The sequence below is a fragment of the Rhipicephalus microplus genome, unplaced genomic scaffold, assembly GCF_043290135.1.
Source record: "Rhipicephalus microplus isolate Deutch F79 unplaced genomic scaffold, USDA_Rmic scaffold_13, whole genome shotgun sequence".
Taxonomy (NCBI): domain Eukaryota; kingdom Metazoa; phylum Arthropoda; class Arachnida; order Ixodida; family Ixodidae; genus Rhipicephalus; species Rhipicephalus microplus.
In genome coordinates, this window is record NW_027464586.1 from 10,669,129 (window position 1) to 10,681,059 (window position 11,931).

The 11,931-nt window shown below is 44.7% G+C and overlaps 1 protein-coding gene across 1 annotated transcript; it reads right to left on the reverse strand.

Annotated features, from left to right (window-relative positions):
- Positions 1 to 5,194: 5,194 nt before the first annotated feature.
- On the reverse strand, positions 5,195 to 7,582 carry LOC142784000 (uncharacterized). The gene is made up of 3 exons (XM_075882615.1): positions 7,450 to 7,582; positions 5,641 to 5,800; positions 5,195 to 5,543 (listed from the first exon to the last, which is right to left on the reverse strand). Exons 2-3 carry the CDS (start codon positions 5,741 to 5,743, stop codon positions 5,281 to 5,283), a joined length of 366 nt encoding a protein of 121 aa, XP_075738730.1. The 5' UTR covers positions 5,744 to 5,800; positions 7,450 to 7,582; the 3' UTR covers positions 5,195 to 5,280.
- Positions 7,583 to 11,931: the final 4,349 nt, after the last annotated feature.

Consider the following 11,931-nt stretch of genomic DNA (forward strand, 5'->3'; position numbering starts at 1 on the left):
GTTTTGAAGCCCCAAAAGGGCATCTTTGGTGTTGAAGCACCAGATTTCCTAGGTCATCGAATCAGCCCACAAGGCATCTTGCCGCTCGATTCACGGGTGCAAGCGGTCAGGGAATTCCCCACGCCTACCTCTTTCCCCAAGTTGCGCGAGTTTCTTGGGCTGATCAACTTCCATAGGCGCTTCATCTCATCCTGTGCACACATTCTACAGCCGCTAACTCACTTGCTGCGCCGAGACGGCAAGAAAATGCCCGAGTTTCACTGGTCAGCGGAGCACGAAAAAGCCTTCCAGGACGCGAAAACTCAGCTTGCCTCCGCAACACCTCTGATTCACCCACTTTCCGACGCGCCAACGCGGCTCATGGTTGACGCTTCAACGACGGCAGTGGGAGCAGTGTTGCAACAATACGACGGCAAGGACTGGAAACAGATAGGTTTCTTTTCTAAACGCCTGAAACAGGCGGAAGTGCGCTACAGCACCTTTGGAAGAGAGATGCTGGTCATTTATTCCTCCGTAAAGCATTTCCGTTTCTTTCTAGAAGGCCGCATTTTTCACATTTTAACGGACCCCAAGCCGCTGACGTATGTGTTCAAGAACAACAGTTCCTCATATTCGGAAAGAGAAATGCGCCAACTTTCTTTCATTTCCGAATTTTCCACGGACATCCGCCACATAGCGGGGAGCGAAAACCAAGCAGCCGACGCACTCTCCCGTATCGACACCGTTTCAGCGTCCGTCGACTTTGAGACATCAGCCGCCGCCCAGCGGGAACACCCAGAGCGAACCGAAATGAGGCAGAATCCACTGTCACTGGTGCTCGAAGAGATCCCGCTACCATACACAACGAATATGGTCACATGCAACACATCGCAGAAATCTCCAAGACCCTTCGTCCCCGTCCAGTTTCGGCGTGCAGTGTTTGACAGCCTTCACGACATCAGCCACCCAGGAATCCGCGCGACGCAGAGGCTCGTCACTGACCACTTTGTGTGGCCCAGAATTAACGCCGACGTTGGACTCTGGGCGAAGACGTGCCGAACATGTCAAGCAGTCAAGGTGACTCGTCACACGCGCACAGCACTCCAAGCATTCCGGCCGCCAGAGTGTCGTTTCGACCATGTGCACTTGGACTTTGTGGGACCTCTTCCTCCCTCCCAGGGTTACAGATACCTGCTCACTTGTGTAGACCGCTACTCACGGTGGCCCGAGGCGACGCCGATTCTGGACATCGCAGCCGGGACGGTCGTGCAGCCGTTTCTGGCCACATCAATTTCACGCTATGGCTACCCACTGCGCATAACGACCGATCGTGGACGACAATTCCAGATAAACCTATTCTCTGCGCTGGCAAGGCTTCTGGGAACACGACTCCAGTACACCACAGCTCACCATCCAGCGAGCAATGGAATGATGGAGCGGCTACACCGTCAACTGAAGGCATCTTTAACGGCCAAATTGGATAGAGAGCACTGGGTGGAGATGCTCCCTCTCGTTCTTCTGGGCCTGCGTACGGCAATAAAAGAAGACCTCGGATTCTGTGCAGCAGAAATGCTGTACGGCTCTACAATCCGACTACCGGGAGAATTCTTCGGTGAGAAACCAAGCGCTACGCCGACGCCTTCAGAACATATGGAAAGGCTACATTCCTGGTTGGAGCACCTGCAACCCTGCGCGCCACGCGTCAGCCGCAACCAAAGAGTGTTTTCTTTCCCTGACATGAATGAGGCAACCCAAGTGTTCGTGCGACGTGACACAGTGAAAGCGCCGTTAACTCCGGCGTACGACGGGCCCTTCCGTGTGCTTTCGCGGTCGCACAAAACTGTGACTATTCGTGTTCGAGACAGAGAGGACGTAGTTTCTCTCGATCGCGTGAAACCAGCTCACCTCATGGACTAACTCGCACATTTGCTCGTTTTTTTCCCCAGGCTCCGCGGTCTAGGGAGGAACCCCTTGTAGCGGGTGATGACGCCGGTGATGGCGATAATTTTATTTGTGTGCGCACACCAATTCGTATGCCGAGGCGCACGGCGCAGACGCGGCCAACATGCCTCACGTTATCTCTGGAGGGCCGCAGAAGATACGCAGCCACGACCTTTTTGGTTGTCGCTTTCGAAGCCTGTTTTTCTTGGAAAATAAACTAGTCTTGTCCCAAACTTCAAGGATTGTAGGTGCCTTCTTTTCGCGCCTCCGTGGAGCGAGTACGCTACAAACCTTTACTAAGTAGGCGAAATATAGAATTTTATGTCTATTATTTTTCACTCATAATACATATTTTGTATGTGCTTCCTAATTAGTTATTTGCACTCTACACTTTATTCGAAGCATTATGAACTATGAATGGTAAAAAAATTACAGAAGTTTAAGGATGAAAAGAGGGGGGGGGGGGGCAAAAGGGTTAAGGTTTTCATTTTGTCGTGTTGCAGAGTTAAAAGTGTGTAACTTGCAAGAAAACTAGTTATACATTTGAAATCGGCATAAAAAGTTCCATAAACAGCTCAAGTATCATTGCTCTAGGGTAAGTATTAAAAAAAAGTGTCTTCGAGTAGCATCTCCCCTTAAAAACAGTCTTAAGGCAGGAGGACACATCGACAAACGAGAAGGGAAAGTTGGCACAAGTATTTATCGAGCATGAAATCATACATGCAGGAGGTAAAAGTCTGGAACATGGTTAGTAGAGTAGCAGGAAGACCATGCGCATTCACTCCTTGGTAAACACACAGGGGGACAGCTTGGAATATCAGGTGAACTTCCTCAGCGCACTATAAGTGAGACTTTCCGAAGATACAAAATACAAAAGCAGAAAATAGAACACATATGTATAGAATACGAGGCATATGGCCAACCTCTCAGCTTAGCTGAGCTACTAACAACATTAACCTGCTGCAGTAATTCTCCCCCAGATTCCAAATGTTGAAAACCTACCCCTTTACACACAAATAACCTTACTTTTCTTGTACAATTCTATCTGGTTGTCTGGCACATATCCTTACTTGGAAAGAGTTTACTGTTATGTCCATTTTGAAACAGGGCAAGAGCCTTTCCTCATTTACGAGTTATAGGATCATCATGGCACTTGCTAGCTGCCTCTGTAAACTTTTCGAAAAAATGATAAACCGCTGACTTGTACCTATTCTTCAAACAAACAATCTGCTCGACCAATTTCAGTGCGGGTTTCGAGAGGGTACATCCATCACCGATAACCTGACATGTAAAGAAGCACAAATCCGAAAAATTTTCGTCCACAAACAGTACTTTCTGTGTACCTCAATATCAAAAAGGCTTAAAGCACAACATGGGGCTTTGGAATATTAGGAGACCTGTCTCCACCGTGATGTGCGTGGCAGAATGTTCATTATTATGAAAAGTTACTTGTCCAGTCGGACATTTCATGTCCGAATGGGCAGCATTTTTTTTCAAACATTTGTCCAAGCGGGAGTGCCGCAACGTGGTACACTTTTTATTATAAAAATGAATTTGTTGCGCTTGTCTATCCTCAGCAATACATTTTACTGCACGTATGGTGATAATGTCCAGAATGGCTTTGTCTTGTAACCTGGTAATGTGCGAGTGGTAGATTCAGCTGGGTTTGAACAAGGTCTCAGAATTAGCAGAGGAAAACTGGTTCCAACTGAATCCCCAAAAAAGCATGTGTGCTTTGTTCTCCGAAAAAAAAAAACATTCCAAACCTGAAATTCAAGTGCATGGTCAATGTCTCATAATGCCAAAAATAAATTAATAGGCCTAATCCTGACACCAAGCAAACCCGCGTACGGTCGACTCTTGTTAATTCAAACACAAATGCACCTCTGAATTTTGTTTACTTATCGAAAGTTCTCAGATGCACAACTTCAGGTGAGGTGACACCCCACATTATAGTTAGGCGTAGGACTTGAACCCTAACTGCATGCAATGAACAGAAAGCAGAGATGTAAGGTCCACAGGTTTATTGGCCATTTACTGCTGATTAGACCTTTTTAAGAAATCGTGAAATGCCAACTGCTTGTTCACGATTTACCATGCGTGTGCTTCATTTCAAACATTTGTTTGAAGACTAGCAAAGCCCGTTTCCTTGAAAGCCTGAGGTGCTTATTTTTCACTTTTACACTGTTATGATTTGCATGCATAAGCAAGTAAATTTTGGAGTAGTAGTGGCAAAGCAGCAATTTTTTTTTCTGGTATAGAAAGTCAAAAAGTATTATTTAAACGAATGGTGGGTTGGAAGAATAGAGAGCTAATAAAAAAATTGAACTTTGTTTTAATTAACTGAAAATATGAATTATAAGAGCTTGAATTATCGAGAGTCTACTGTATTTAAGAAACAGGTGCGCAAAAGTCGTGAATTTTCTGTAAGTGTTGTCACGCGCTATGTGGGGTAGTGACAAGAAGTGTCTGATGAACTTGTATCACAGCCTGAAACGCACTCGCCTATACTAAGGGACAATAACCCAGGCAGCACGCCGCCGTTGGACCAATCTTGGACCAACATCGGCTAACATCGGCACCGACGTCGGGCCGACGTCGGAAGTGCAACTTCTTCCAATGTCGGACCGACGTTCAAGCCAATGATGGGCCGACGTTTTAGCCAGTATGCAACCAACATTGGGCCGACGAAGGCCCATCGTATTGCCGACAAAGCTGCCAATGTTCGGCCAACATTGGGCCATATTTCAGCCAATCACATGCCATTTTTATGCTGATGTTTGCTGCACGACGAATATTGGCTACGGATTGGCTTGCCATTATGTAACCATTATTAGTAGGGAATTTTTCTTACCGAAAGATTTAAACAATATGCCTCGATGACCCGCTCTTGTAGCTTTGCAGCCCTGTATACTTGGGGCAACAGAAAATTGAATGCTGAGAACTGAAAGCAGTTACTCGATCTATTTCATTTTTTATACCTCATTCCCTTTGCTAACACTAGAAGTGTAGTTTATTTTTTTACCAATTTATCTTTTGCAATAGCGAGTGCTTTATTTGGTACTGGTATTTGGTACAGCAGATCGAAAAAAGTCGTTAGGAAGTAAATGTTGAAAGCGTATGTCCCCCACTTGCAATCCCCACATATGTCCCCCACATGGTAATCGAGAATATTCATAGTTTAGAGCATTTTTTTGTAACTAAAACATGGTGATGGTGCTTCCGAATCAGCATAAGCTAGCCGAATAGTGCACCACCGACAGTCTGCAGACTATTTATTCTTTGTTTTTTTTATTTATTTGGTACAACAAAAAATGTATACATTGAAAAATATATATACACAACTAAAAAAGGCCCGCTCTACTGCAGGTCAGGTTGCGTTGGGGGCACAGTGACAGTGGTGCTGTCAAGGCCCTGGCTGCTGTGGCTGGGCAGGAAGCCAGCTGCTGCGAGCAGCCGATAATCTGCACTCTGAGAGTGGGGATCATCGGGCTGCTCCACAACAAATGCTTCTCTGAAGCGCCGCTTCCTGCCCCCACAGCGATCACCAGACCCTGGCAGCCACCTCTTAATAAAGTTGAGGGCCTCCGCCTGGTCGCACCCTGCTTTTTGGCAGATGACATCTGCATACAAGAACAGAAATACCATTGTCCACATGAAGCACTGCAGTACAGAGAATACATAAGGGTACACGCACATAAAACAATGAACAAGTCTAACCTGTCACTAATCTACAGAGCCTCAGGTTCACGAAGGCCCTTTTCCCTTTTCTGCCATGAAGGCTGTACAGCACTTGCACGTCATGTGCCAATACAGCCTTCATGGCATTCACACCAATTTCTCGGAGGCCACGTCCCCCAATCTGCAGGACGTGCTTGCGCTGTAAAAAAATGCAAGAAGCATAGATGGGCTAAACGCAACAGCACATCGAAATGTTTTCATGATAAAAATCTGCAAGAAGAGGACACTGAAAACAACAACTTGAATTTTTGGGCATCACAACATTTCATTGTTTTTTTACGCTGACTTCAACTCACTTGACCTAAAATCGAAGTGCAAATGCTGTGCAAACTGCACGCAAAACTTGTTGACTCGTTGCAAGGCAACCTGTACAGACATGTATTGACTACTTTAATTAATGACGGATGTCCTGTAATTTGTGAATAAAACTTCTCCATGCACATGCATCACTGCATGGTGAGCCCTCCGCTCGTTTACCGTATTTACTCTATTCTACCGCGCCCTCGATTGTAACGCGCGCCCGGTTTCCACGACAAAAAAAAAAAAAAAAAAAAACTAAGACATCGGTTGCAACGCGCACCCTTTTTTCTCGTTGGCCCGCTTGATCACACCACTCGCGAAAACGACTCTTTTTGAGAGCGTCTTCCGTTTAAATATGAAGTACGGGGGAAGCTTATGCCTATCTGACGTGCAACAGAGCATTGCTGTCACTCTAAATTTACCGTGGCCCGATGTCAGTACACAAACTTGCTTCGCCCCCTTCTCCTAGACGGTTGTGGTGCCAGGCATGTCGAAGTAAAGAGGCGTGTGATCGGCATTCCCGATTTGCCCAAGCAGGTAGCCGTTGTTGTGCCGCAAGTTTAGGAGGAACCTCTGAAGACTCTGAAGCTTTTCTTCGTACTCCTCCGGCAACTTCCGGCATATGCCCGTTCGCCTTCGGAGGGAAAAGCCTTTTCTCTTCATAAAGTTCGTTAGCCAGCACCTGCTCGCTTTAAAATGGCTCTGCATTAGCCCTTTTTCTAAGGCTAACTGCATAGCCTGCACTTGGAGCAGTTCTGTCGTCACGGGCCGCTGTGCCGCTCACTGCTTAATCACATACTCGCCGAGCAGCTCTTCAATTTGTGGAAACCGACCCTGCTGTGGTCCACTGAAGCCTTTGCGTGAATCTTTGCTGTCGACAATATTCTGCTTTTGTTTCCGCCAGTCCCGCACACACGTTTCGGGAACTCCGAATGACCGCGATGCGGCCCGATTTCTGTCCGTTCCGGCACACGCGACGACTTTTCTTTTACAAGCAGCATTGTGGTGCACTCGTCGAGTTTTTTGAGTCGGCCCTACCATGCCGTCGATGCTAATGTACTACAAGATGACGAACTCCTCAGCACACGTATGAAGTGCCGCGCATGGGAAACACATAGGCAGAAATGACCGACGCGCCATGCCGACGCACGTAGGGGGCGGCGATTTTGTAAGTGGCGATGGCAATAGAATGACCATATTCATTTTTTTTTCGTACTCGATTCTAACGCACATGCGATTTATGAACTCTCTTAACCGGAAAAAAGGTGCGTGTTAGATTCAAGTAATTACGGTAACTTTCATTATTTTGAACTTCTTTTAATTTGAACAAATTTTCTGGCCTCTTTGAGTACGAATTATTCATATTCGACTGTAGTACAGTGGCTCATGAGATAACCTGACTAGTTTGTTTCCCGAAACACAGTATCTTAAAGCAGTACTAAATTTCTGCATGTTACATAGGCATATTAAAAATCAAGAAATATACACCAAAGCCGCAGCCACAGCTTTACTCTGCACAGCTGCCTCTGCTGCCTCCACTTCTCCAATTGTGCCAGCAGGCAGCCGGGGAAGGTCAGAGGGGCGCTGTGCTGGCTGGGCGTGCTGAGGCACGGACAAGAGCCGTACCTTGTGCTTCAGCTGTCACACCTCCTGCAGAACCTCTCTTTGTTGCTGCCGGATGCCAAGTTGGATCCGCAGGATCCGTAGCAATAGAGCTGAAACATACAAGAGTACATACCATATTTACTCGCACAATTTGCATTCTCACATAATTTGCTCACCAGTATAATTAGCCAGCCTGCTTTACTACAAGAAACTTTTTGCTCGCATACTTTGCCCTCCCCAACCAGCCCGAGCCACCTTGCCAGCACACACACAGACACATTTGACTTCATGATGCTCTGGTCAGGCACATCTCTTGTCGAGCAGGCGAGTGCAGTCTTACACAAAATGGACTGAGTGCAAGGTCCCTTCTTCCAGGAACTTTCATGCTTTCCCTAGAATATCGAACTTGAAAACTGAAACCTGTTTATGTGTAGTCCGAAATGCCTAAAGGTTTGCCTCCTATCTTCCCACCTCTTCCACGGCAAGAATGTATTCCCAAGACACAGCACAGATGTTGAACGCGTGCAAGGACCTGTCACATCAACTAGATGAGGCAGGTTTTCGCACTCATTTTTTTTTTCGGTTTCGCCATCTGGCCATTGCGTTTTTACCGTTCCTTGTGATAGGCTACAATAATTATATACGAGGCAGATTGCTGTTATAAAGCTTACCGAAGAAAACTGAAACCGTGCTACCGCTAAACACATCAGCGTGGAGTTCTTCGACATGCAATATTCAGTATGGGAGCCAGCAGAAGAGTGCGTTGAATAAGACTTAGCATAGAAGCTTGGGTGTGTTGGTTAGATATCGGAGGGAACACAACGCAATAGAAGACTGGGACAAGGAATGGACACACACACACATGAAGGGCGACACACACAGCACTGTGTTGGCATCGCGCTTCCTTGTCTGCATCTTACTTTACGTTGGGTTCCCGACAATTATTGGAGAGTACTTATGTTCTCTGGTATAACCCTGTCGTGGGAACTGGTTTTTGTGAGCACTGTTTGGAAGAACTTCAAGAAAATGGGGGCATTTGAACAGGCTTAGCAAACAAATGACAATTTGCTTTGAGACAGCTGTGACAGCGCCTGCAACATATATTCCCAGTTGAGCTTTTAGGCCAGCGATTCCTACTAGCTTCGCACATGACCGGATTGACAAAAAAAGTACACATAATACGCGAGTATATACCGCATTTGACTCTGTAGCTTTGATGAACCAGGCAGATACACAAATTTATCCAAAACTCTATTGATTCTGTTGCAAAATTATTCAACAAACAAATTGCGATGTTACCCATGTTACTATACGATTGTGGCACTTTACCATTGCAGCTTTCCAGGAGGCACACATAGTGCAGCGTTAGTTCACCACTCGCAGTTAATTGTATGCAGTAGGTTGCTCACAGCAACTGACTGCATGCAATGGTGAACATCTTGTATGCTTGCACCGCTGTTTCAGCATGCTGGCTGCTTCCCATACGGCTATCAATTGATGTTCACAAAATTGGGAAGATGAAGAAAGACTACACAGTGCCCTCTGGCCACCCTATACTCCAAACCTCCAGCCAACAAACAAACAAAAGAAACAGAAGTATGCAAATGAATATTATTCCTAATGCAGCTGGAATGGAGTGTAGTTTTCACCAATTCTGTGTGTTAAGTCAATATGGAGTGAGTTAGCTCCATAAAGTAGCTTTTCTCATAACAGTGTTCACTCTATTGTAACACAAGGAGTGACTTCATAGCATCTAGAAGGAAAAATAGAATCTTCAGTATTTTATAGAAATGTGAGGCTCTACCTTAAAACAACAATAATCTGGAAAAAGAACTCATTACATTCGAAAAAAAAAGGTAGCACAGTTGATCCCCTTTACAAGAGACACTGATGTAACAGACAAACGGGGATAAGAGGCACCAGTGTGCAGGCTGACATTTGGCCCATCATGCATCAGGCACTCCGCAGATGCGCCTGTGCAGCCGGGAGCCCTGCAGTCAAGCATGCTGAGCAAGACTGTTGACCACTGTACAATGACACATTGCCACAAAATTTCAAAACTTCATTTCACAGACTTCTGCAAAAGCTTCTTACATTCTTGCACAAGCTTCGCTCATTCTTGCGTGATTTTCGTCAGAACATATAAGTGTTGGAAGTTGTATGTCCCCAAAAACTTGCACAATACAAATAGCATACATTAAAGTCTATCACTTAATACGTGCATAGTGTAACAATGAAAGGAAACTCACGCATGGTTTGCTCCGAGCCTTCCCCGTGCGGTGCCTCCTTGAGCCTTGGAGAGCACTGTACAGTTAGAGCAAAGTAGCATCAATCCAGTGTTAATGGCAGGTTAACAAGACAACAAAACTAACCCCCATATTCATAAACGCTCCCCGACTCGACTTTCACCCTTCACTTGACAGAGTTGAGCACTGTGCCGCTGCTCGTTTGAAAGCGACGCTGCGCTACTCGAGAATCACAGTAGATTATTGCTGACATGCAGCAATTTTCTCTGCTTAGAGACGGCGCTCCCATCAGCCATCTCAAGTGAAGGTGAAGCGTTGAGTGGAGGGACGTTCTAGAATACGGCGGTAAGATTGGTTGCAAGAACACTACAATAGACACACTTAATTTTTACACTTCATCTATATTGTACAGCTACACACATTCTGCATCCTTATAATGCAACATATACATACACGCTTATAAAGTAAACACTGTAGGCTGCTCAAATAACACCTACACAAAAAAATTACCCAAAAGTGGCCATGTGCAAAGTACTTTTATTTGAAACTCACAAAACTTTTGCGGTGATGGAGAATAAATAAGACAGGTTACGCTTGGAGGCACATGAGACCTTCGCAGCTTTCATAAAGTACAAAAAACAATATGGTATGTGTGTGTGTATGTACGCATGAAGCTTCAGCCTTTACATACTGTTTCTTGAAAGAATCGACTATGAATTTTATGGCACCTGTGTCCTTCAGCACAATTGAAAGCCTGCTGATCAGTGTGTGCAATTGTGGAATAGTTACATGGAAAATGGCGTGAAACACCTAAAATCAAATTTTTCTAGCTAGGAAATATGCAGCTATGTATACACAACACATGCTGCAAACAGTGGGAGGTGACCACAAGAGTGATTTGAGTGTAAGCGGCAGTATTCCGCATTCATGCACCCCGCTATATTCAACTGTTGCCCAAAAGCAGCACCACTTCAGCGTGCTACTTTTTTTTACATCATAAACAGCACGTATACTAAAACGTTCCGTAAGATGCGGAGACCTCACATACGGAATTATTGGAATATGGAAGACGTATGATGCGGACTCCGCATAAGACGTATGATGCGGACTCCGCATCTTATGGAAAGACGTATCATGCGGAAATTACTGAAATGTGTGCATGCTACGTCTGAATCTAGTGCAAAGCAATATAATGTGTAAATTGAATAGACGTCCACATCTTGAGTACATGCAATACTGTGTACAAATCACAATATTTCTTAAACGTGCATGATAAGGGATTGAATCATCGGCATCTTACTAATTGTCGTGATGCGGAAGCAAAATTACCTTTTAAATAAAATACATTACAAAACTACTAAATTAACATGCTAGCGATCATAAATGGTGGTTATATTGCAACACATTAATGCAGTGTTCAATGCAAGACTTAAAGAACTTATAAAATTATTATTATCAATAGAGAAGCATTAATATACACATCAGCCCTGCTACAATCAATATGTTTTTTATTTGTGTGTATGCTCCAGCTGTGAATAGTGACATTGCAGTGTTGATCGTACACAAATGAGGTGACTGCACCGCAATTTCACGAGCTCCACCTAAGCCACAGGATGGTGGCACAATGTAACAGCAATTTTAAAACGAAATGTTTAAACATAAATAATAATCATAGCACTGTGAAAGTGTGGCGCTGTGTTTATCTCATGAATGCCTTGTGGAGATCGGCGAAATGCTGCTTGAGGCTCCGGCACCACTGTAAATTTCGAAGGTCACTGCGATAGAACTTATGTGTCCTTCATAGGCACCTGTAAATGAAAATAATTGGCACAAATAATGTCAGAGACACATGTTAGCACAATAGTCTACATGCACAAGAAATATAACACACAGAATGAAACTGAAAATTTAAGGCACACAATCCTTCATGTTATGCATGTGTGAATAATAGAAGGAATGAGTGTATAAATTAGTTCTGCCACATAAAAAAACAGCATGCTTATCACAGTGAAAATAACTAGGTTGTCATGATTTTCAATGGTAGAGATAATCGATTAATATGTCCTTATGAAATTCTGATTTTAACGCTTCTTGCACAGTAAAACTTTAGGAACTGCAA

What these genes read in the sequence shown, in the direction of transcription:
- LOC142784000 (XM_075882615.1), bottom strand. Translation starts at nt 5,743, where the DNA reads ATGAAGGCTGTATTGGCACATGACGTGCAAGTGCTGTACAGCCTTCAT. An exon ending in GCTCTGTAGATTAGTGACAG is followed by an intron (nt 5,544 to 5,640) that starts GTTAGACTTGTT and finishes TCTTGTATGCAG; the next exon opens with ATGTCATCTGCCAAAAAGCA.